The sequence below is a fragment of the Schistocerca cancellata genome, chromosome 4 (assembly GCF_023864275.1).
Source record: "Schistocerca cancellata isolate TAMUIC-IGC-003103 chromosome 4, iqSchCanc2.1, whole genome shotgun sequence".
Taxonomy (NCBI): Eukaryota; Metazoa; Arthropoda; class Insecta; order Orthoptera; family Acrididae; genus Schistocerca; species Schistocerca cancellata.
In genome coordinates this window covers 272,345,249-272,368,622 of record NC_064629.1, presented here as the reverse complement: position 1 = coordinate 272,368,622, position 23,374 = coordinate 272,345,249, and the positions used below count along the sequence as shown (strand labels likewise).

General features: G+C 43.7%; 1 protein-coding gene across 1 annotated transcript in view; it reads right to left on the bottom strand.

Annotated features, from left to right (window-relative positions):
- LOC126184094 (beta-galactosidase-like) overlaps positions 1 to 14,630 on the bottom strand; it is a 236,137-nt gene extending 221,507 nt beyond the window's left edge. The window contains 1 exon segment of the mRNA XM_049926455.1: positions 14,625 to 14,630. Coding sequence (XP_049782412.1) covers positions 14,625 to 14,630 — 6 coding nt within the window.
- Positions 14,631 to 23,374: the final 8,744 nt, after the last annotated feature.

Genomic DNA, 23,374 nt, shown 5'->3' with positions numbered 1-23,374 from the left:
GCGGACACACCAGGAACCGCGGTGTTGGCCGTCGAATGGCGCTAGCTGCGCAGCATTTGTGCACCGCCGCCGTCAGTGTCAGCCAGTTTGCCGTGGCATACGGAGCTCCATCGCAGTCTTTAACACTGGTAGCATGCCGCGACAGCGTGGACGTGAACCGTATGTGCAGTTGACGGACTTTGAGCGACGGCGTATAGTGGGCATGCGGGAGGCCGGGTGGACGTACCGCCGAATTGCTCAACACGTGGGGCGTGAGATCTCCACAGTACATCGATGTTGTCGCCAGTGGTCGGCGGAAGGTGCACGTGCCCGTCGACCTGGGACCGGACCGCAGCGACGCACGGATGCACGCCAAGACCGTAGGATCCTACGCAGTGCCGTAGGGGACCGCACCGCCACTTCCCAGCAAATTAGGGACACTGTTGCTCCTGGGGTATCGGCGAGGACCATTCGCAACCGTCTCCATGAAGCTGGGCTACGGTCCCGCACACCGTTAGGCCGTCTTCCGCTCACGCCCCAACATCGTGCAGCCCGCCTCCAGTGGTGTCGCGACAGGCGTGAATGGAGGGACGAATGGAGACGTGTCGTCTTCAGCGATGAGAGTCGCTTCTGCCTTGGTGCCAAAGATGGTCGTATGCGTGTTTGGCGCCGTGCAGATGAGCGCCACAATCAGGACTGCATACGACCGAGGCACACAGGGCCAACACCCGGCATCATGGTGTGGGGAGCGATCTCCTACACTGGCCGTACACCACTGGTGATCGTCGAGGGGACACTGAATAGTGCACGGTACATCCAAACCGTCATCGAACCCATCGTTCTACCATTCCTAGACCGGCAAGGGAACTTGCTGTTCCAACAGGACAATGCACGTCCGCATGTATCCCGTGCCACTCAACGTGCTCTAGAAGGTGTAAGTCAACTACCCTGGCCAGCAAGATCTCCGGATCTGTCCCCCATTGAGCATGTTTGGGACTGGATGAAGCGTCGTCTCACGCGGTCTGCACGTCCAGCACGAACGCTGGTGCAACTGAGGCGCCAGGTGGAAATGGCATGGCAAGCCGTTCCACAGGACTACATCCAGCATCTCTACGATCGTCTCCATGGGAGAATAGCAGCCTGCATTGCTGCGAAAGGTGGATATACACTGTACTAGTGCCGACATTGTGCATGCTCTGTTGCCTGTGTCTATGTGCCTGTGGTTCTGTCAGTGTGATCATGTGATGTATCTGATCCCAGGAATGTGTCAATAAAGTTTCCCCTTCCTGGGACAATGAATTCACGGTGTTCTTATTTCAATTTCCAGGAGTGTATGTGAATGGCTGCTTAAAAGATGCGCCGTGCCACGGACGCAGGCCTTTGGAGGTATTACTGTGCTATGGGGGACATCCGACCACCTGCATCCCTTCATGCTTTATGTCGTCCCAAATGGCCATGACATCTTCCAGCAGGATAATTGTTCGTGGCAGAGGGCCAGAATCGTGCTACACTGGTTTGAGGAGTATCGTAGTGAAATGATATTGATGTCTTGGCCACCGAATTCGCCTGATGAGAACCCGGCCTGAGAGTAGACATCTGGTGTAAAATAACTCTGGAAACCTGTTACAAACTTGTCGAACTAACTACTTTACTGCGTTCCAAAGGTGCACCTATACGCTGTAATGTATTGGTCGTAATGTTTTCGTTCACAAACGTATACTTTTTCAGATATTATATAAATCTCGAAGAAAACGATCTTTTGATATATAACTAGCACAGGTTCAGAAAAATCGTTCGTGTGGAACACAAAAATGGTTCAAATAGCTCTAAGCACTATGGGACTTAACATCTGAGGTCATCAGTCCCTTAGACTTAGAACTACTTAAACTTAACTAACCTACAGACATCACACACATCCATGTACGAGGCAGGATTTCAACCTGGGACCGTAGTAGCAGCGCGGTTCCGGACTGAGGCGCCTAGAACCGCTCGGTCACAGCGGCCGGCTGTGGAACACAACTGGTGCGGAGTGCTATTGAACAGAGCATCTCAGGTAGATTCCATATTACCACATTTCGGAAACGTTTTTAGCGTAGTTCGTCACATGCAGCTTCTAGTCAAACTGCGTGCCCATGGAGTTTTTATCAGCTGTGAGAATGAATTCGTGATTTCCTGTCTCGGCTCGTAGTAATTGATGGCAAGCTATCTAGTGAAACAGAATTCGTTGCCTGGAATTCCACAAGGATGCGTTACAGGCTGTTCGTAAACTATATAAAGGATTTAGCAGACAATGAGTGGGCCTGTAACCTCCCCCTTACTAATCAACCTAACCTGCTTGCGATATAAAATATGACCGTGGATCGCGTATATACCTAATGGAATTTTTATAACTGGATAAGGATATCTTTCCCAAAGAAGTAATACCGATAAGTATGGGGAAAGTGTACAACCGATTTCTCTGATAGAAAAGTCTACTAAAAATAAAAAAGTAATTAAACCGAAAAGGGCTACAATTTGGAAAAATGAAAGTTATTTTGTGCATTTACTCACGAACAACATTGGACAGAAAAGGGGTACCACTGATCATGAATCCAAAAGTTACACTAATAAACGAAAATTAAATAATTACGATCGTCGCCCACTATGGCGATTTACATCCAAAATCCTGTACAAGATGATGAGAAAGAAAAACATTTATTATTAAACACTGACGTGGCAACTGAAGGTTGTCACGTTTTTTGACACTAATTTTAAGTGAGTATGTAATTATAAAGAAAACTGAGAAGTTACTTTTACGTTAAGTTTGTCATTAAAGTTGGAAAAAGGCAATCGAGTAATGATTTGAAAATATCCACTTAAACTGTATGTTAGTACTGAACTTCAGAGACCTCAACATAACGTCATCAAAGAAATTTAGAGAAAGGCAAACACTTTCTACTTCGCAGTTACTTAATTTTCAAATTGGATTTCATATTATTGTCTGAACAACTGAGCCTTTTTTACTGACTTGAACAGAATTAAATACTAGAACACGTACCAAACCCAACAGCCATGTGCTCCAAACTACATGTAAAATAAATAAAACTTCCGCACTCTTAATTTGTGCATTTTCTTTAGATTTGGATTTTTTCCAGTGATAGATTCCCAAACTATATAAGGAAAAAAGGGAACAAGGACCCTGCTTGGTAACAATGTCTGGGGGCAATGAGGACAGAATCGCCCTGAATTTAACTGATTATTATTTAAATAAAGTTCATTAATCAAATCACATTCAGTTGTGCTGCTGGGTTAGCCGTTAATACTTTTTACCAATGCACAGTCTTACTTCAGTGCGGTGCGTGCGACGAAACTCGGAGCCGACGACGAATCTGTGTTGCTGGAACTGCTGCTGTTGTTGAAGACGGTAGCATCTTGTGGGGCCACGGCTAGTTACAGCAACTGGCAATTGTAATTAATACAGCCTCTTCCGCCCGTGCACTGTCCTTCCTCCTGCTACTAGTCACCTGGCCGGCGCGCGTACATGATGCCGCCGAAATGGTACTCTCTACTGCGAGAGCGTTAACACCACACTTCGCACACTATAAGCGATGGAACCCGTCTCTCGCTCTCTCCGCCCCCTCTGTGCAACAACCCACTACCCAAAGATTTTACAACGCACAAGCACTGCTATTATCGTTTCTAGTCGACGAAAATAACAATTCCTTTGGCTTTTTCCCAGAGCTTATAAGTTTGACAGTAAAACACAGATAAATACAATGAAACGTCAACAGACTTCTATCTAAATGTACACGTACAGTGAAGCAATTCCCTTACTTATTAAAAGAAAGCATTTAAATTACAAATATTTACATACAATTAAAAAAAATTATATATCGGTAGCAGGTGCCATGCATCCTGAATTTTCGGTGTTACAGGCCTCTCAGATTGTTTGCAGATAATGCAGTCACTTACCGTCTAGCTAAGTCGTCAGAAGCTCAAAATAAATTAGAAAATGTTTTACAGAAGACATCTGTACGGTTCCAAAAGTGGAGGTTCACCGTCAACAATAAAAATTGTGAAGTCCTCCACACGAGTACTTACAAATATCGACAAATATCGATTAATTTTGGCTACGCGATAAATCATAGATATTTAAAAGTCGTCGAGTCTACTAAATAGCTAGGGATTGCAATTTCGAACAACCTACATTGGAAGCATTACACAGAAAATGTTTTGGGGAAGGCGGTCCAAAGACTGTGTTTTATTGGCAACAATTTAAAGGTGCTACGAATCTACTCAATTGATTGCCTGCACTACATAAATGAGCATAGCTGACTGTTGCATCGTAAGCTCATAAAGTGTTTTCTAGCATGATTCGCCGAGCTGCAATATATTGCATGCAAATATCTCCTCTATGCGACTACTATTGCTTATTGGTGTATGGTCTGTGTGAACTGGCAAGTGTTTGCGTTGGCTCGTGACACTGAGTCGCAGTACGGCAACTGCGTTCTCCAACTTTGTGCTCGCCTAATACGCGGAACATTATGGATTTAAAATTATTGGGCACTACACAGCGTAGTCGTCAGCGCCCTTTTACGGGATCGTTGTAATCGTGAATGAGTAGCACTAAAAGCAACGACCACATAACGATAACTACAGCATTACAAATATCACATGAAATTTTCAGTAGATCTAGTAATACCTTTGTCACATGTTAAAAGAATTAGTAAAACAGTGGAAAAAAGTTTGGCTGATAGCGGAACGAAAAGAGTGAGCCAGCCGCTAAAAGACATATTAAAATCTCCATTCAGTTAAATTGGGCAGAAGTGCTGACGCCACAATAATTGTCAACAGTCTTCGTGCTATTGTTTCGTCATCTAATGAGCGTAAAACTATCATCGGGCTTCTTCCACGACAAGGCTACTCGACGAACGAAACGTATGACGTTAAGGCACAAACAGTCGATATCGACATAAGCTCTGTAGCCAGCACGTATTAGAATTTGAGAATGGAAGCAAATTTTCAGCCTGCATTTCGGGTCTAAAAACGTAACCATCTCATCGTCAAGAAGCGTAGGAAACTTAAATGTAAGAAACGAAATAACTGTGTTTAATGTTCTTTCGACACTGATGTTATTAGAGATGGAGCTTGTCTTCACAAGGATACGGCAGTATACGTCCACAACGTAATTATAGACCTAGTCGTTCGTCTTTAAACGTTCAGGGACACCGCAGAAAATCTGACGAGCCGGGAAATCGAGCCTTGATTTTTTGTACTGCCAGTTAAGTCCTCTCACTCCTTCTGAAATACAAGGGTAACAGCGTCTGGAAGAAGTGCACAATTTAGTTTCTCGTCTATTTGAGAATTTGCGTCTGATTTCAATTATGCAGTTCCATTATCAATCTTTAATAATAAATTGTGACCATCAAAAACACTGTGAAGGAAAGCTCTGAAACAGGTATTACCGGTCAGTACTCCGCGAAGATCAATTCCTCGTTTGCGATATCGCTTGAAAGTTTACACGGAAAGTGGTATTGTTGTGGACCTGTTGTTTTTTATCTCATTGTCAACAACTGGTGCTAAATCTGGAATATCTAAATGAATCGCGCTAGATGTGTTGCTATTATTGTCCACACAAAATGGAGACACCTGCACTTTCTTATCTTCGTCGGTTGTCAGAACTTGGAATTAAGACATTCTGCAGTTCTTTCAGGCCTAGAGGTTCCATAAGCACATTAATAGCACTAAATATTACTCTGTATTCTACTAAATGTACCAGCTCTCTTAAATAGAGAGTTAGTTACTCTTACATCCCAAGCATAATATTTATGTACAGTTAATCCAGTCTCCAAAAGTCCACCGGTCCAAAATTTGCACCATGACAGTAACTGGCTACCTGTAGAGAAGCACTTAACATTATGTCCCTTCTTCTTCCTCGCTTTTTCCCGTATAGGCATTTTCATACAGGGTGTGGAAATGTTACTGACAATGGGTGGCTGGATTCCTAACTTAACGACACCACTTCTACCATGAAAAAAAAAAAAAAATGGTTCAAATGGCTCTGAGCACTATGGGACTTAACTTCTGAGGTCATCAGTCCCCTAGAACTTAGAACTACTTAAACCTAACTAACTTAAGGACATCACACACACCCATTCCCGAGACAGGATTCGAACCTGCGAACGTAGCGGTCGCGCGGTTCCAGACTGTAGCGCCTAGAACCGCTCGGCCACCCCGGCCGGCTCCACCAGGACAGACTCTGCGTTCCTTATCTGTCTGAGTCTAGAATAAGTCTCACGTTTAAGTGTTCAAAAGTTCTCTCATTGTTTGCATAGAGTGGATCTGAGGCGGGACGGGGGTACCAGCCCGGTATTTACCTAGCTGGATATGGGAAACAGCCTAAAAACCATATCCGGACTGACCGGCTCACAAGACCCCGTCCTTTTAATCCGATCCGTGGCAGACTCGCCTCGCCGAAATCCGGAAGCGGCGATGCAACGCACTCCGTTATTCTAGCCGATCCTTCATCATAATGTAAGGTCCCGAATACATAAACCGCCACTAATGAATTTGTGTCAGGCACACACGTTACACATGTATTATGAGAACGAATCTGGTATTATACTACGAAACGAAAGTTACAAAGCACATGTGAGAAGGATTCAGTTTTCATGGAGGTATGTTCCGTCTTTGCGACTAAATGAAAGACAGTTTGTTTTTTGCCATACGCCTTTCGCTTGTTTTATTTATGAAGCATCTTCAGTGGCTTGATAATGCATTATGTGCCAACGGCCTCGCCGGAGTGGTAGCACTGGTTCCCATCGGATCACCGAGGTTAAGTGCACTTGGCTGGGTCTGCCGAGCGCTGTTTGCTAGTGGGATGCACTCAGCCCTTCTGAGACCAACTGAGGAGCTACTTGACTGAGAAGTAACCTGATAATGGTCGGGAGAGCGGTGTGGTGACCACATGTCCCTCCATATCCCCCTCCAGCGACGCCTATCGTCTGAGGACGACACGGTCGTCGGTCGGTACCGTAAGGCCTTCCGAGGCTTTTCGGGCGGAGAGAGAGAGAGAGAGAGAGAAAGAGAGAGAGAAATGCATTATGTAGTAGTTACAAGTACGTTGAAATGTTACGTTTCCTCGCGTTATTCTCTTGTTTTTCAGATTAGAAACAACTTCTGCATAACAAGTATGTTATTTGCTATTTTCAATGTTGTTGATCCATGTGTATAGTCATGGAGATGTATTTACTCGTTCTCCATACCCCAGATGGCCGATTTTTGGCGTTTTTTCGACCACATTTATTTCAACACTTCACTTGCACTTTTCAATGTGTATTGAATGTGTATGTATTTGTAATGTGCAGTGTTACTAACTATCGCTGTCTGTTTACCCTTCGTCGTTTGTTTGTATTGGGTAAGTGTGGTTTGATATTTGTTCATGTGTGTGTGTGTGTGTGTGTGTGTGTGTGTGTGTTATTCTTTGTATGAGACAAAGACGAAAAATAAACATACAGTGACAGTTGGCAGCACAACACACTGTGAACACACACACACACACACACACACACACATCCAATACACAGTGAAGAGTGCCAGCGATGTGTTGAAATAAATGTGGTCGGAAAAACGCCGAATATCGGCCATCTGGTGTATGAAGACCGAGTAAATACATCTCCGGGATGACACACATGGATTTACAATATCGGAAATCGTAATTAAAATCAAATTTTAATTTTACCTCACGAAACTTGTACAGCAAAAATTGTTCTAACATGAAAAAAAGAGAATACCATGAAAACACGTAACATAGTAACATAATTTGTAACTACTTCATAATGCATTTGTTACACACATAAAACAAACATGTATTACAGGTCGCTAAAGAAGTTTCATAAGTGAAAAGAAGCGAAACGCGTATGGCAAAAAACAAACTGTCTTTCATTTAGTCGCAAGGGCGGAACGTATCTCCATGAATTCTGAAGCAACTAAAGAATGCCGAAACGAAAGACGATTCAGTTTTCTTCCGCATAGTTTTAGAATGATTAAGGTTCTGTGGCGTAGGTGCTTCAGTTAGGAGATTAATACCCACATTAACCCATTGGAGACCTGTAAAATACCTGCAGATAAATATCAGTTACACAGTCAATCAGATCACTAAAAAAACAGCTTTTAATTTCTCATAGAAAAGCTAGAAGTGTGGTGGGCACTGAACAGTGGTAATTCAGTGACAAAAAGTTGTTCCCCTCGATATTGTGCTTTACGTCAGTGCGTGGATCATTTAGCAGAAGGACCCCAGCAATTTTGTCTCCACATTCCATCTTTTCTCGAACGGAACTGACTCTTTCGCAGAGGTTCGCGCGACTCATAGTGGATGAGATGAATCCCTTAAGAAGGAAGGTTTACGAGGAGATCACTTCAGGGTGTAAGGTTTGAGATTCATCCAAACAGTCAACAGCCATTGGGCGTCACACGGCACAGAAATGAAATATTTGCGCATATGTGGCGCTCTGTAACTGAATTAGTATCGTACTTTTGGATAACCACTGTAACAGCTACTTATCAAAATAGAATGAAAAGCTTATATTGAACCGAATGTAGGGAATGTGGATTTTGACTGGGCAAGTTCCATGTGGCTTTTCGCGGATGATGCTGTAGTATACTGAGAAGTTGCAGCATTAAAAAATTGCAGCGAAATGCAGGAAGATCTGCAGCAGATAGGCACTTGATGCAGGGAGTGGCAACTGACCCGTAACATAGACAAATGTAATGTATTGCGAATACATAGAAAGAAGGATGCTTTATTGTATGATTATATGATAGCGGAAAAAACACTGGCAGCAGTTACTTCTGTAAAATATCTGGGAGTATGCGTGCGGAGCCGGCCGGGGTGGCCGAGCGGTTCTAGGCGCTACAGTCTGGAACCGTGCGACCGTTGCGGTCGCAGGTTCGAATCCTGCCTCGGGCATGGATGTGTGTGATGTCCTTAGGTTAGTTAGGTTTAAGTAGTTCTAAGTTCTAGGGGACTGATGACCTCAGCAGTTAAGTACCATAGTGCTCAGAGCCATTTGAACCATTTTATGCGTGCGGAACGATTCGAAGTGGAATGATCATATAAAATTAATTGTTGGTAAGGCGGGTGCCAGGTTGAGATTTATTGGGAGAGTTCTTGGAAAATGTAGTCCAACAACAAAGGAGGTGGCTTACAAAACACTCGTTCGACCTATACTTGAGTATTGCTTATCAGTGTGGGATCCGTACCAGGTCGGGTTGACACAGGAGATAGAGAAGATCCAAAGAAGAGCGGCGCGTTTCGTCACAGGGTTATTGGGTAACCGTGATAACGTTACGGAGGTGTGCGTTTCTGGATGAGGTATCGAATATATTGCTTTCCCCTACTTATACCTCCCGGGGAGACCACGAATGTAAAATTAGAGAGATTCGAGCGCGCACGGAGGCTTTCCGGCAGTTGTTCTTCCAGCGAACCATACGCGACTGGAACAGGAAAGGGAGGTAAAGTGGAGGCAGTGGCACGTAAAGTACCCTCTGCCACACACCGTTGGGTGACTTGCGGAGTATAAATGTAGATGTAGATGTAGATGTACTGAATCCATAAAAAAAGACAATAATTAGGAACAAAAGGTGTCTCAGGATTTGATATGATGGCTTCAAAATTTTTAAATACACTGACGGCAAAAGAAAAGAAACATTTGCAACACCATGAAGGAGTTGTGTAGCATAAACGAAAAAGTTGGTAGGCAGTTTCTACATCTGAAAGATAATGTCTGTTCAAATTTCGCGCCAGTCGCAAAGACCAGCTCTAGTAATGCCGCTATGAGGATGCAAATCACATTTGCTCTAAATACAAGCTGTAACGGTCGTGAGCGTTAGTTACCTTTGAGAGTGGACGTGGTGAGTTGATGTTACTCAAGAATATCTTTACGGCGACAAAGACGCCATTATCAACACCTCGCTGAGTTTTAACAGTGTCGTGTGATACGGCTATCAGAAGCTGCATGTTCCTTCTGCGATATTGCAAAACGACTTCGCAAGAATGTGGCCACTGTACATGATTGCTGGCAGCGATAGTCACGAGAATGTACGATCGCAAAAAGATCCGGCTCTGGACGGCCATGTGTCACTACCGATACAGAAGACCATCATGTTCGTCGTATGGCTCTGGCGCATCGTACTGCACCTGCAGCAGCAGTTCGAGCAGCAGTTACCACCACAGTGACACAACGAACTGTTACGATTCGGTTACTTCAAAGGCAACTTCCATCCAGACGCCCTGTAGAGTACGTTCCACTGACCCCGAACCACCGCCATTTGGGACTTCAGTGGTGTCAAGCGAGAGCTCATTGGAGGCCAGGGTGGACGTCTGTTGTGTTTTCTGAACAAAGCTGTTTCCGCCTCGATGCCAGTAAAGGCCGTGTGTTAGTTAGAAGGAGGCGAGTTGAGGGCCTGCAACTAACCTATCTGCATGCTAGACACACCGGACACACACCTGGTGTTATGGTTTGCGTTGCTATTTCGTATTACAGCAGGATCATTCCTGTTGTTATCCCATGCGCCCTGACTGCAAATCTGAACGTCAGTCTGGTGATTCGACCTGTTGTGCTTCCATTCATGGACGGCATTCCAGGGACCGTTTTCCAACAGGATAACGCTCGCTTACATACCGCTGTTGTCATCCAACATGCTCTACAGTGTGTCGATATGTTGCCTTGTCCTCCTCTATTACCACATCAGTCTCTAATCGAGGACATATGGGACATCATCGGACGACAACTCCAGTGTCATCAACAAACAACATTAACTGTTTCCAGAATGAGATTTTCACTCTGCAGCGGAGTGTGGAAGGTAGGAGACGAGATACTGGCAGAAGTAAAGCTGTGAGGACGGGGCGTGAGTCGTGCTTGGGTAGCTCAGTTGGTAGAACACTTGCCCACGAAAGGCAAAGGTCCCGAGTTCGAGTCTCGGTCCAGCACACAGTTTTAATCTGGCACGGAACTCCATCCCACAATCTGACATCCGTCACCTGGGCAACACGATGCATACGCGTTTGTATGCAATGTTTGCTTGCAATGTTAATAACTTAAATATGTGATCTATACAGTGGCAGTGTGTCTGCAGTCATGTTTGTAATATTCTTAATGCACTTTGCACTGTGGAGTAAATGCACATGCGTTAAAGCTGTGGAAATACAACGAGCAGACAACCTGCTCAACCGAGACGAGGGTTTTTCAGTTCGACAATTCATGGAAACCCCTCACTTCACGACTGCGCTCTTAAAGGAAATATTGTTCTAGGTCTTCACTCCTTAGCATCACAAGATATGCCATCAATAACAATCACCCAAATACTTCGTAAGCACTGTGGATTCACTGATTCTGCGATTGCTTTGTTTTACTCTTAGAGGTGAAAAGTTTATCTATGACTGACGCTCTTATTACCAACAGTATTATCTCTGACGCATGCGCGCTTACTCCGCTGTGTAAAGTGCGTTAGAAATTTTGCAAGCGACTCACCCTGAGAATGGCTGAAACGTTGTCAGCCGAAATTTAACGTCTGTGGTTGACGGCTTATGACACTCATGTTTTTTAGTGGTACTATTTACCTATTTCTGTGGCAGTGGAAAAACCCTTCGCGGAGGATTTCGGTGACAGAATGGGGTAGGTGGGTGGATAAAAATACGCGTGGGGCAAGACTATGCTTCAAGTTTTGACGTCCCTAAAGCAGAAGTTCAACATTCTCCCATCAGGCAGCGCAGACGTCATCATCTTCTCACTTGTATTCTGGAACCTCGTTGCAGCTGGACGCTTACGGCTGGAGAAAATGCGGTAAGTCACTTTTGTACGTTTTCAATTTAAATTTTGTATAGTTGTGATTGCCTGTTACTTGAACCTAAATCTATTTAAAAATTAGGGAAACTTGGTACCGGAAATGGTGGCTATAAGCTTCCAATATTCTCCTTGATCTCCACGACTTTAATTGTGTGTCTTACCTGTAGATTGCCGAAAAAGAAATTAGCGGACTGGGGTAATAGTACGCAGATCTAAAGGGATAGAAATTCGCAGTGCTTATTTTTACCCCATCAAGAAACGATCTGCGAATATTTACCCCATGACCTATACTTTGACGTATGTAGTTCCTGCTAGCGTATTGAAGCATTTTTTCTTGTGTGTATTTACCTATCATGATTCATTATTCACGTTACAGAACTTAACGTTTCTTTTCTGTAGTTTTTATTTACAGTAGGAAGACGTTTGTGGGACCTTTAGATAGTGTTTTTCTTTTTTTCAAACATACCTGTCTCTCAAACACACTTAGGATATAATCACGTCCTCCATAGTGTCATCTCCTTTTTCCAGAAACAGTTTTAGAACATCAACTCGACAGCCACTTACAGAGCCACTCTATAATCAAGCTTTTAGCCTTTATGAAAACGGGAGCTCAATACGACAAGCATCCCAACCTACCGAGTTTAAAGAGGTTGTTTTAAAAAATGTCTTAAAACCGGCAGAAGTAGTGAGCACCTGGCCGATTCACAAAATTTTTTATTTCATTTGACGAAAAACATGCAATAGTGTAGTACTGCCTTTCCCGCTAAATACGTTTTTTCGGTTTACTGTCGGATCATTAAGACGTTAATTGTTGAATTCATGGAAAAATAAAGAGTTCCTCTTCTGTTTTTCCATACACCATATGTGTTTGTAATCCTTTTTATCTTCTTCATTTGGGGGTAAAGGTACTCACAGCGTACTCTTCCCCAGGCCTGCATACTCTTGCCCCACAGTATGAGGTAAGAGTACGCTAAACTATTTTTTAATAAAACTTATATTATCCTTACAATAATGATTGGATGATAACGAACTTCTTACACAATGTTACCGAGATGTCAAACTAGGTGTTGCATGCGTCATTGATATAATATTGTGACAAGTTTTAAAAAAATTTAAAACGAAAAATGTATACTTTTACCCCCACCTACGCTATGTGTGGAACTTTATCAAATAGTTAAAAGGTAACAACACAACAAGGCGCAAACCACTGGCCGACCGCCAGGAGAAGAAGTCCCACAGACGTCTTTCTACTGTAAATAAGCGCAAGCAAACAAGTAACTTAGGCAGGGGTCGGGTGTTCACCTGCGTGCTTAAAGCTCATCAGTCTGTGCACTGCCGTTTCGGCGATCGGAAACTTGCTCCTGTAGCTGATTTGACTTTACAAAGTATATGACAATCGAAAAATTGGATATGGTTTTCTTTTATACGGAATGCCTTTAAACTGTTAGAGCAGTTACATGCTGGAAGGTATCCTCATTGCGTCAAGTACAAAGAAAATCATGCGGCTGGTACCGGCGGAGGTTCGAGTCCTCCCTCGGGCATGGGTGTGTGTGTTCGTCCTTAGGATAATTTAGGTTAAACAGTGTGTAAGCTTAGGGACTGATGATCTTAGCAGTTAAGTCCCATAAGATTTCACACACATTTGAACATTTTTTTGAACAAAGAAAATCTGTCTTTGCACACATCGTAAAAAATATTCCAGACTCTGTTAGTGTGGAAAATTAAATACACCAACGGAAGAGAACAAAAACTGTGAGGGAAATGCGATTAACATTTTAACAGCGGTAATACACAATCCAAATGTCATTAGAAGGCAATCTGAATGTGCGACACAGGGGTGTTTTCCGAAAACTGCCAATGCCTTTCAAAATAGATCGCAGTTCTCTGAATAGTGCCTCCGTAAAACCCTAAGTGATGTGCCGTTTAAATGCAGTATTTTATTTGCGAATGAAACATCTTTAACAAACAATGGGGAAAATGGGAAAATCAATCTTTACAATTTGCACTACTGATCAGTTGAAAAGCCACGTTCACTGTGAGAAGAGGAAAAATGACGACCTTGATGTATCAACGCGTGGTGCGGACTTTTCAAGAATGCATCGTTAGTCTTTGTTTTAGTGATGTGACTCTAAATAGCCACAATGATCTAGTTCCTAATAGGTATGCTGCCGCAGTTATTGGAAGACATCCCGACAAATCATGTGGTACAAACATTATGGTTTTCCCGCTCTTAAAAGAGCATTCGTAGGTCGTTGGTTCGGTCGTTGAGAAAACACAAAATAGCCTGCACGCTCACCATACTTAACACTTCTGGAATTTATCCGTGGGAAAAATTAGAACGAGAGGTTTTCAAGGAAACAATGATGACTCTAGAAGACATGAAATTACTTATGACATAGGTATGTGCTGCGATAAATCCAGATTAAATTCAGCACACAATATTGTCTATCCGTAATTACTTTATAGCCTGTATCAGCGGTCTACGTCAATATTTTAAGCATTTGATATGACTGACATACCGATAAATACACGAATTATACCTGAAATAAATGGTTGGTTTCGTTCCGCACAGTAGGGCTAACGCTTGTAGTGTGTCTCCTGGCGGCGGGACGGTGATTTTTGATGCTGCCATTTTGCTGCTATTTGATCAAGTACCACACATATTGTACCACGAAGGCTTTAACCAAATACCACATAAAAAGTATTTAGTCAAAATTGAAAAATGTCGTTGTCATAATTCGGCAAGTATAAACGTCAAAAATTACATGTACATGAAAGAAAATTAGCCACACTGTCCGCTGTAACTCAGAGAAAACTCACCTCCATTCTGGATATAATATCTCATCTAAAGTATCCGGCGGGCTGAAGGAAACGTGGAGAAGGAACACAGCATGTGATTTATGCCGGAGAAAGACAAACCGCGATAGAGTTCATTTGTACGAAGGCGTACGGAAAAGTAATACCTCCGAATTTTTTATGTGAAAACTCGTAGAGAATTTTTGAATAAAACAAACGTCATTAACATTCTGCGTTCTTATTCTTCACATCTACAAATTTATTTCTCAACGTAGTCGCCACGGCGATGAACACAATTTCTGCCAACGAGAGTCATGTTCGTTGATACTGTAACTGTAGAATATTTCACTTTGTTGGCGGAGCCACAACAACCTTACCGCTACTTACACTGTTCATCACTATCAAAGTGAAGTCCTCGAAGGTGTTCTGTAACTTTTGGAAACAGATGAAAATCTCATGGTGCCCAGTCGGGACTGAATGGAGGATGATCGCTGACAGTGAACCCAAGACGTCCGATTGTTGCGGATGTGGCAACAATCGTGTGTGTTAGGATGGGAAAAGCCGGTCGGCTAAAAGCGATACCGGTATTTTAGTTCTGAATAACCAATACTTTTTTTGGTCTCGCACCTGGCAGGTGTTTCTTGTTTTTTATTTTGTACGTGCAATGTCGAAGTCTTGCTTCCACCTGGTCTATACGGTAGTTTCTCGCTGTCTTCGCCGGACATCCGTTGTGTTGCAGAATGGCACCACCAATAACCTGGAAATATCTTTAGGAAGTGACGTAGAATGAAGTACCTTGCTGCATTTTGCTTTAAAAGATTAAAAAGATTCGTCCGCCTGTCATATGAAATAATGAAAAAGGAAGGAAATTGTGACCGCGCGGGATTAGCCTAGCGGTCTACGGCGCTGGAGTCATGGACTGTGCGGCTGGTCCCGGCGGAAGTTCGAGTCCTCCCTCGGACATGAGTGTGTGTGTTTGCCCTTAGGATAATTTAAGTTAAGGAGTGTATAAGCTTAGGGACTGATGACCTTAGCAGTAAAGTCCCATAAGATTTCACACACATTTGAACAAGGAAATTGTGGTACCAGAAATAGTTGGTTGGTTGGTTTGGGAGATGACAGGGACCAGACTGCTACGGTCATCGGTCCTACCAGAAATAAATTAAAAACTTTACAATTTATTGACAGCATACAATAAAAATATAAAGTAGCTCATCTGCTGCCTATGTCTATCTAATATGCCTTCATCTGCTTGTAGCCCTTGAAAACGGACAAATTAACAGGAAAAATAGAGTTCTTCAAACTCAATTCTCCCCTTTAGCACTGACTACTCATAATGCCCAAATAGTAGTATGATTTCAGAGTCCAACATGATTTTTGAGCAGATTTTAAAAAAAATTGGAATTAATATTGTTAATTTTTTGTTGCATTCAACCACTTATCACTTTTCGAGAAAAACAGCGAAAGGTGGATGGACTAAGTTCTCTTTTATTTGCCTGTTTACAATATTTGGTTCTATGTATCTGTGAAACTGAGTCAAAATTTTCAATCTTGGCTCGAGTTGTATGTTTATTACAGGAAATAATAAGAATAACACTCAAAAAATCCGTTATTTCAGAAACCGGCATTTGAGCTGATGTTATAGGTTCACCTGGCGTGGAGAAAAACCGATGTAACTGAAAACCGATTATTCCAGCGATAACCAACATGCCTACTGTGGTCTGGCATTATCATGCTCAAGGAGAGGGTGCTCATGTACGCATGAACTCATCGAATTCGAAACTCAATACAGCATGCTACTTCTCACGCACCAATATAGTTACATTACACACCGCCATGTTACACGCCGCAGTTCTAAGCCCTCTAGCGGCAAAGGGCTGCAAGTACATAGACGTGAAGAATAAAGATGTAGAATGTTGGTAACGTTTGTATTATTTATAAGGCGTTAAGACTTTTCACATTAAAAATTTGGAGGCATTACTTCTCTGCGCGCTTTCGTATCTCGTAAACTAATAGTAACAGGATCTAGTTTGTGGGTACACGTCTGCAAGAAGTACATTTCTGCAAGGTTATCTACATACCCAGCTACGTTATCTTCAGCAAAAAATGAGCAGATTTGAACTCCGGCCGCAACGGTTACGTTACGCCAAAGCCAACAGCAGCAGATGTTACAGCGATCGATGTGACCGTGTCTTCTTGTCTGTTTTTAGGTGCTAGACGAGAAACTTCTTACGTTCATTCCATTCTTTTTCATTATATATCTTATAACTTACGATAAAAAGGGTGTTATGTATGAGGTACTAATTTTGGCGCTTTATTAAAGCTACCGACCGAAGTCAACTTTTTTTGTTTTTTGTTTTATACGGGATAAACCCGACTCCACAGAGAGAAATTTGGAGACTACTCAGGAAAAATTTTTGTATATTTTGATACAATGGACCCGTAGTCTCCAATTCTCCAATATTTGTTATAGAATAATTGCATATCGTTTCATTCCTTGCCCCAGTGTATGTTCGTAACTGCCTTCGTTTCTTTAGCGCTCATCACGTCTAAGACGGGCAACTCTGCACTCAGGATTTGGCAAATTGAATTGATTTAAATTTGCGACCGTATGCCCTTCCTGTAGCTGCAGTTGTCGGCTGCCAAGAGGAAAGAAGTCCCGCGTGTGTTACGTGTCTGAATCATGTAAAGTTTGTTCTGCCTGTAATCTGGTAGTGTATCGTATTCTCTAAGGCGGAAATTCGGAACCAGCCAAGCATTTGATAAACCAGCGTCGGAAACGGCCTAAAAACCACACTCAGGGTGGCCACTGCACCAGTCACGGTCGTTAATCCTCCGTCGGGTCTGTCTCGCAAGGTATCGGGCTGCACGTAACACTATACGGGCAGGTTCTTAGCTCTGCATCTGTATTACACTGAAAATACCTGCACAACAGTGTTTAATGTCAACTATATACGTTGTGTATCATGTCTGGAAACAAACATGCTCCATTCACTCATGTTGCTTGCTCTTGACCAAGATAATGTCCACAATTCTTCATCAGGTTTGGATTCAATAACACTCGCTTCTGACTAGGGTTTATTTTTCTAGCAGAGCTACTTTGCGTTAAAATGATACACAGATATATGGATAAGTTTACTGATTAAAAGTCTGCCAGAATGCAAACTTGTATTGAAGTGATCCTGCGTCCCAGACAGAACTCCAAAGCTCCGCCTTCAACCCCCCCCCCCCCCCCCCCACTCACTCACCAGCGATGATATCTCTTAGCATTTTTTTCTATTGACGTTTAGCAAATTATGATTTTGTAAGTAGGTTTAATGACCATATCAGACTACTATCAGACTTAGTGAAACTGACTGGCCAGTGAGGTTTAATACAAGAATTACATGGCTTAAATTTTTAACACAGTGATTAGCAAAGAAACTTAAGACTTTCGACGCTTCAACGTGTGACGGAATTCCATTCGCTCTAGAATAACGTAAAATACGTTATACGAGGGGCGTTCAGTACGTATTGCAACACAGTTATTTCTCGGTCACCTTCGGTTGAAAAAATGTGTAATTTGTTGTGGGACATCGTGGATATTCCCGCTTCAGCCCGTATAGTTTCGTTAAGTTCTGATAGGTGGCGGCGCTATACATGGCTTTCAAAATAGCGTCTGTAACGGAGGTTTCTTCCAAGCAGAGAGATGTCATTGAGTTTCTTTCTGCGGAAAACTAGGGTATCGTAAATATTCACTGGCGCTTGCAGAATGTCTATGGAAACCTTCAGTGAACAAAAGCACGGTGAGTCGTTAGGCGAGGCGTCTGTCGTCGTCATACGGTCGCCAAATCTGTCCGACCTCCCGCATTCCGGCCGTCCGCACACAACTGTGATTCCTGTGATGTTGGAACGGGTGGACACTCATTCGAGGTGATGGACGGATCACAATCAAAACCTCGCTACTGAGCCGAACGGCTCTGCTGGTACTGCTGATACTCGTCCACCAGTTGAGGTTCTAAAGGGTGTGTGTCCGCTGAATTCCTCGTCGCCTAACAGAAGACTATAAAGAGCAACGAAGGACCATCTGTGCGGAATTGCTTGCGCGTTACGAGGCTGATCGTTACAATTTTTTGTCGAACATCGCCACAGGAGACGAAACATGGGTTCATCACTTCGAATCGGAAACAAAATGACAACCCATGGAGTGGTGCTACACCACCACTCCTGCGAAGGAAAAGTTTAAAGCCGCACGCTCAGCCGTTAAAATCATCGCGACTGTCTCCTAGGCGTGTGAAGGGGTTATTCTGTTTGATGTCCTCCCTCATGGTTCAACGATAAACTCTGAAGTGTATTGTGCTATCCTCATTAAACTGAAGAAACGATTTCAGCGTTTTCGTCGCCATAAAAATGCAAACGAACTTCTCCTTCTCCGTAACAAAGCAAGCCCTCGAACAAGTCTGCGCATCCGATATTAGCTCCCAAAACATAATTAGACTGTTAGTCCTCATCCACTCTACTGTCAGGGTCTCGCACCTTCCGACTTCCATCTGTTTGGCCCAACGAAGGATGCACTCCGCTGGAAGCAGTACGTGATTGATGGGGAGGTTATCGATGCAGCAAGTCTTTGGATCTGACTTCGACCAGCAGAGTAGTACCATGCGGGCGTACAGGCTCCCCCAGATGACGTAAGGGCGTCTCATTGAATGAAGATTATGTTGAAAAATAGAGTTTTGTAGCCAAAAGAGTGGGGAATAATATGGTGTATTGGGATCCTGAATAAAATCAACCTGCTTTCAGAAAGAAATGTGTTGCATTATTTACTAAACGCCCCTCGTACGAAAGTAATGTCTACTTCCAGCGGTCCTACGACTCCAGACGCGTGAGCAATGCAGTCAGTGACCAACGGTAAAAATTACATATATTCACCCGAGTGTACAGCTTATTGCTAGATGGACAAAGGATAGCTGTCTATAGACACAACGACTAGCAGCTGCCGTAATATTATTAATGAGCAGTAGAAGGCTCATTCTTCATTTTTTTCTTTTACTTTCACAACAAGTCATACCACCTGAAACTTGGAAGCAGCAAAAGTCTCGGCCGGAGGGACCAAAAAATTATTTTTCTCCTCCACCCCTTTTGCTTTCTTCCTCCTCCGTCGCGTCTGGTTCTAGTCCTCAGTCGGCACAGATCGGAAAAAAAACGGAAGTCGGAAGTCTTCGATCAAATAGCATATTTGCTTTCGTACCCTCTTGCTGACGCCTGACATCATACAATGTCAGAGAAATCCATTCTTCAATACGAGTGAGTTGTGTAGGCGGTAGCTGTGTGAATCAAATGGTCATAAGCCACGTTAGCGATAGGCTTCAGTTCGGTAGCAGACGTTTCTTTGAAACATTATTGGATGTTTAAGTAGGCCCTGCGTCTTACACAGAAGAAGATCTTCTGCTTGTGACTCCGACCGCAAATGAAGCTGCATTATTTTGGTTAACAATAGTGTAGCCTGATAGTTGTTTCTGTCATTTTTTTAATGGTAATTTGCATTATTGTACTTGCTTCTGACTCGAATAAAAAACATAATTATATTATGACACTGATACGAGCCACCACGGAGAACGGGACTCTTATAGCAATTCTTCAGTATTGTTCATCGATCTGGGATCCTTACTAGGTAGGACTGATAGAAGCGATCGAGAAGATCCAATGAAGAGTGGCGCGTTTCATCAAAAGATCGTTTAGTGGGTGTGAGAGCGTTACAGAGATGCTCAACAGAGGCTACAAGAGAGGCGTTGTGCATCACAGTGAGGTTTACTATTGATATGTCGAGAGAGTACTCCCCGAAAAGAGTCGTACAACATATTATTTCCTCCCACATACGTCACGCGAAATGACCACAACGAGAAAATTCGGGAAATTAGAGCTAATACAGAGACTTAGCTACAGAGCGAGGAGCCGGCCTAAGTGGCCGAGCGGTTCTAGGCGCTTCATTCTGGAACCGCGCGACCGCTACGGTCGCAGGTTCGAATCCTGCCTCGGGCATGGATGTGTGTGATGACCTTAGGTTAGTTAGGTTTAATTAGTTCTAAGTTCTAGGGGACTGATGACCACAGATGTTAAGTCCCATAGTGCTCAGAGCCATTTGAACCATTTGAACAGAACGAGGAAGGGGGGATCAGTTAGTGGTACCAAAAGTACCCTCCGCCACACACTGCCAGGTGGCTTGCACAGTACTGATGTAAATGTAGATGTAGAAATACTCGGAAAATATCCCTGAAGATCCCCCGAAAGTATGTCAGTGGAGTTAGTTTTCCCCCTGCATAGCACTCCTGACACTTGCCTATGTGTGTCTGTTAACGGAAGGCATGATCGTCACTAATAATTGGTAGGAAAGGGAGGGCAGGAGATGATGTGATGTTTATGATCACCAGACCTTACGCAGGCATCGTGATTACTTCCCAAACCTCTTAACATTGTTGCATCTAGCGAGGCAGGTAGTAGGTACCTCTGTTTATGGAGATACTCCGTTGAGTGGGGACGTCAGCCAGCACGGGTTTTTTGGTGCTAATCGAAAGGTGTTGGCTATGTGCCGACGACAAGTTCCACCTTCCCTCGTTTGATTCGACAATCGTTCATAACAGAATAAATACAACATTACAGGAACATTCATTACAATAAACCAGACGACACGGAGACGACACAGTGCGAACGGTCGGAGGAAGGCAAATTGCCTCCACCGGGTTCATTTTCCACGACAGCAATGCCATATTCCTCAACTTGCATTGCCTAACTAGTAGACTAACTTTTTATGTTCAAACAAGCAGGCATTAATTTCGTGGAACCTACGGCATACGAAATTTGACGGATTAACTTCAGTCATCGAACTTTGCGAGAGTTGTCGTCTCAGGCTTGCTAGCAATTTTATCACGAACATTGTGAGAAATCTGGCAGGTGTAATTCAAAAGTTAAAAATAGGTAAGCGTCTACCACAGAGTACAGAAGACTGCGCGATGGCAGCGACCATTATCTCTATATCCGCCGAAGTGTCACTCGTCGCTTGTACGCAGGGGCGAGAGATTAGCACATCGCTCTGTCAGCCTTTAACATTATCTTTCGCAACTGGAACCAGTAATTTTTCTTCCATAGCGCAACAGTCTTTTCCTACGGTGAATGAGAAACGGCTGTCAACAGCTACCGGGGATCGAACGCGGGTCGTCTTTGTAGAAGCCAGAACCGCTGATCGCACGGTTGCGGGGGAGGTCTGGCTGCCTCAGTTACGCAGAAATTTGCTGTTCATTGTCATCGTGTAGCGTACAAAAAGGGTTGTACACGAGAGAGACGCTGTGCGCAGCGACAGAGGCGGCGGATACTCACAAGTTGTAGCAGCAGTGCGAGCACTACCTCGCGCAGCCACATCGTGCAGCCGTCTGGCTGAATACCGCCCTGTCAACCGCTGGCCACCGCTGCTTCTCCGCGCATGCGCGCTGCTGCCGCCCGCCACCCTACCGCTGCTCGCGAACTTCGTACAATTGGCATCAAATGTGGGTGGACACGGGCGCGCATACTTCTGTCTGTAGCCGCCGCAGCGCTCGTAACCTGCGGACTTCTGGCATCCTCTGGGTCACGTTTCGAGCATTACACGCTGATTAACAAAGGGGAAACTGCGGACAAAGGCAGTAAGCGCTGTAGAAATACCGGTCGTGATTTCCACGAGTTTACTAAATTGCTGTCGGTTGTTGTCACGATGCTTCATTAGATGTACAGCGTGGTGCACAAGACACGTTTTTCACATGCACCGCAAAAGAGCATTACAAAGGCATTTTCAAAACAAAAACACGAAACAAAGAAATTAGTAAAACGAGGGCGTGGTAAAAGGTAACGGCTTAGAATTTTTCATGTGAAAATTCTTAAGGCATTCTAAATGAAACATCTTTATTATTCACGTCAACATATTTATTTCTCAACATTGTCACACTGGCGACGAATACATTTTTCTGAACGAGAAGTTTGTTGTTACTGTCACTGTGGAATGTTTGACTTTATTGATTGACCGAACGGTTCTAGGCGCTACAGTCTGGAACCGCGCGACCGTTACGGTCGCAGGTTCGAATCCTGCCTCGGGTATGGATGTGTGTGATGTCCTTAGGTTAGTTAGGTTTAAGTAGTTCTACGTTCTAGGGGACTGATGACTTCAGCAATTAAGTCCCGTAGTGCTCAGAGCCATTTGAACCATTTGAACTTTATTGATGGAACCAGAACCTTACATCTGCTTGCACCTCTTGAACTTCTGGAAACAGATGAAAATCGGATGGGGCCAAGTCGGGACTGTATAGAGAATTTTCGATGATAGTGAACCTAAGGCGTCGGACTGCTGCAGATGTCTCAGCCCTCGTGTGTGGTCCGGCATTGTTATGCTGAAGGAGAGGGTGCTCCAAGTTTGGACGAACTCTTTGAATTCTAAACTCTATTACAGCACGCTGTTCCCCACGCACCGACTTTGTTACGTGACACACTGCAACTCGGAGTCGTGTAGGGGCAAAGAACTGCAAACCTATAGACATGACAATAAAAGCAAGTCTTCTGGCCCAGACTGTATACCAATTAGATTCCTTTCAGAGTATGCTGACGCAGTAGCTCCATACTTTACTATCATATACAACCGTTCACTCTACGAAAGATGCGTACCCAAAGACTAGAAAGTTGCACAGGTCACACCAATATTCAAGACAGGTAGTAGGAGTAATCCACTAAATTACAGGCTCATAAAATTAACGTCGATATGCAGCAGGATTTTTGAA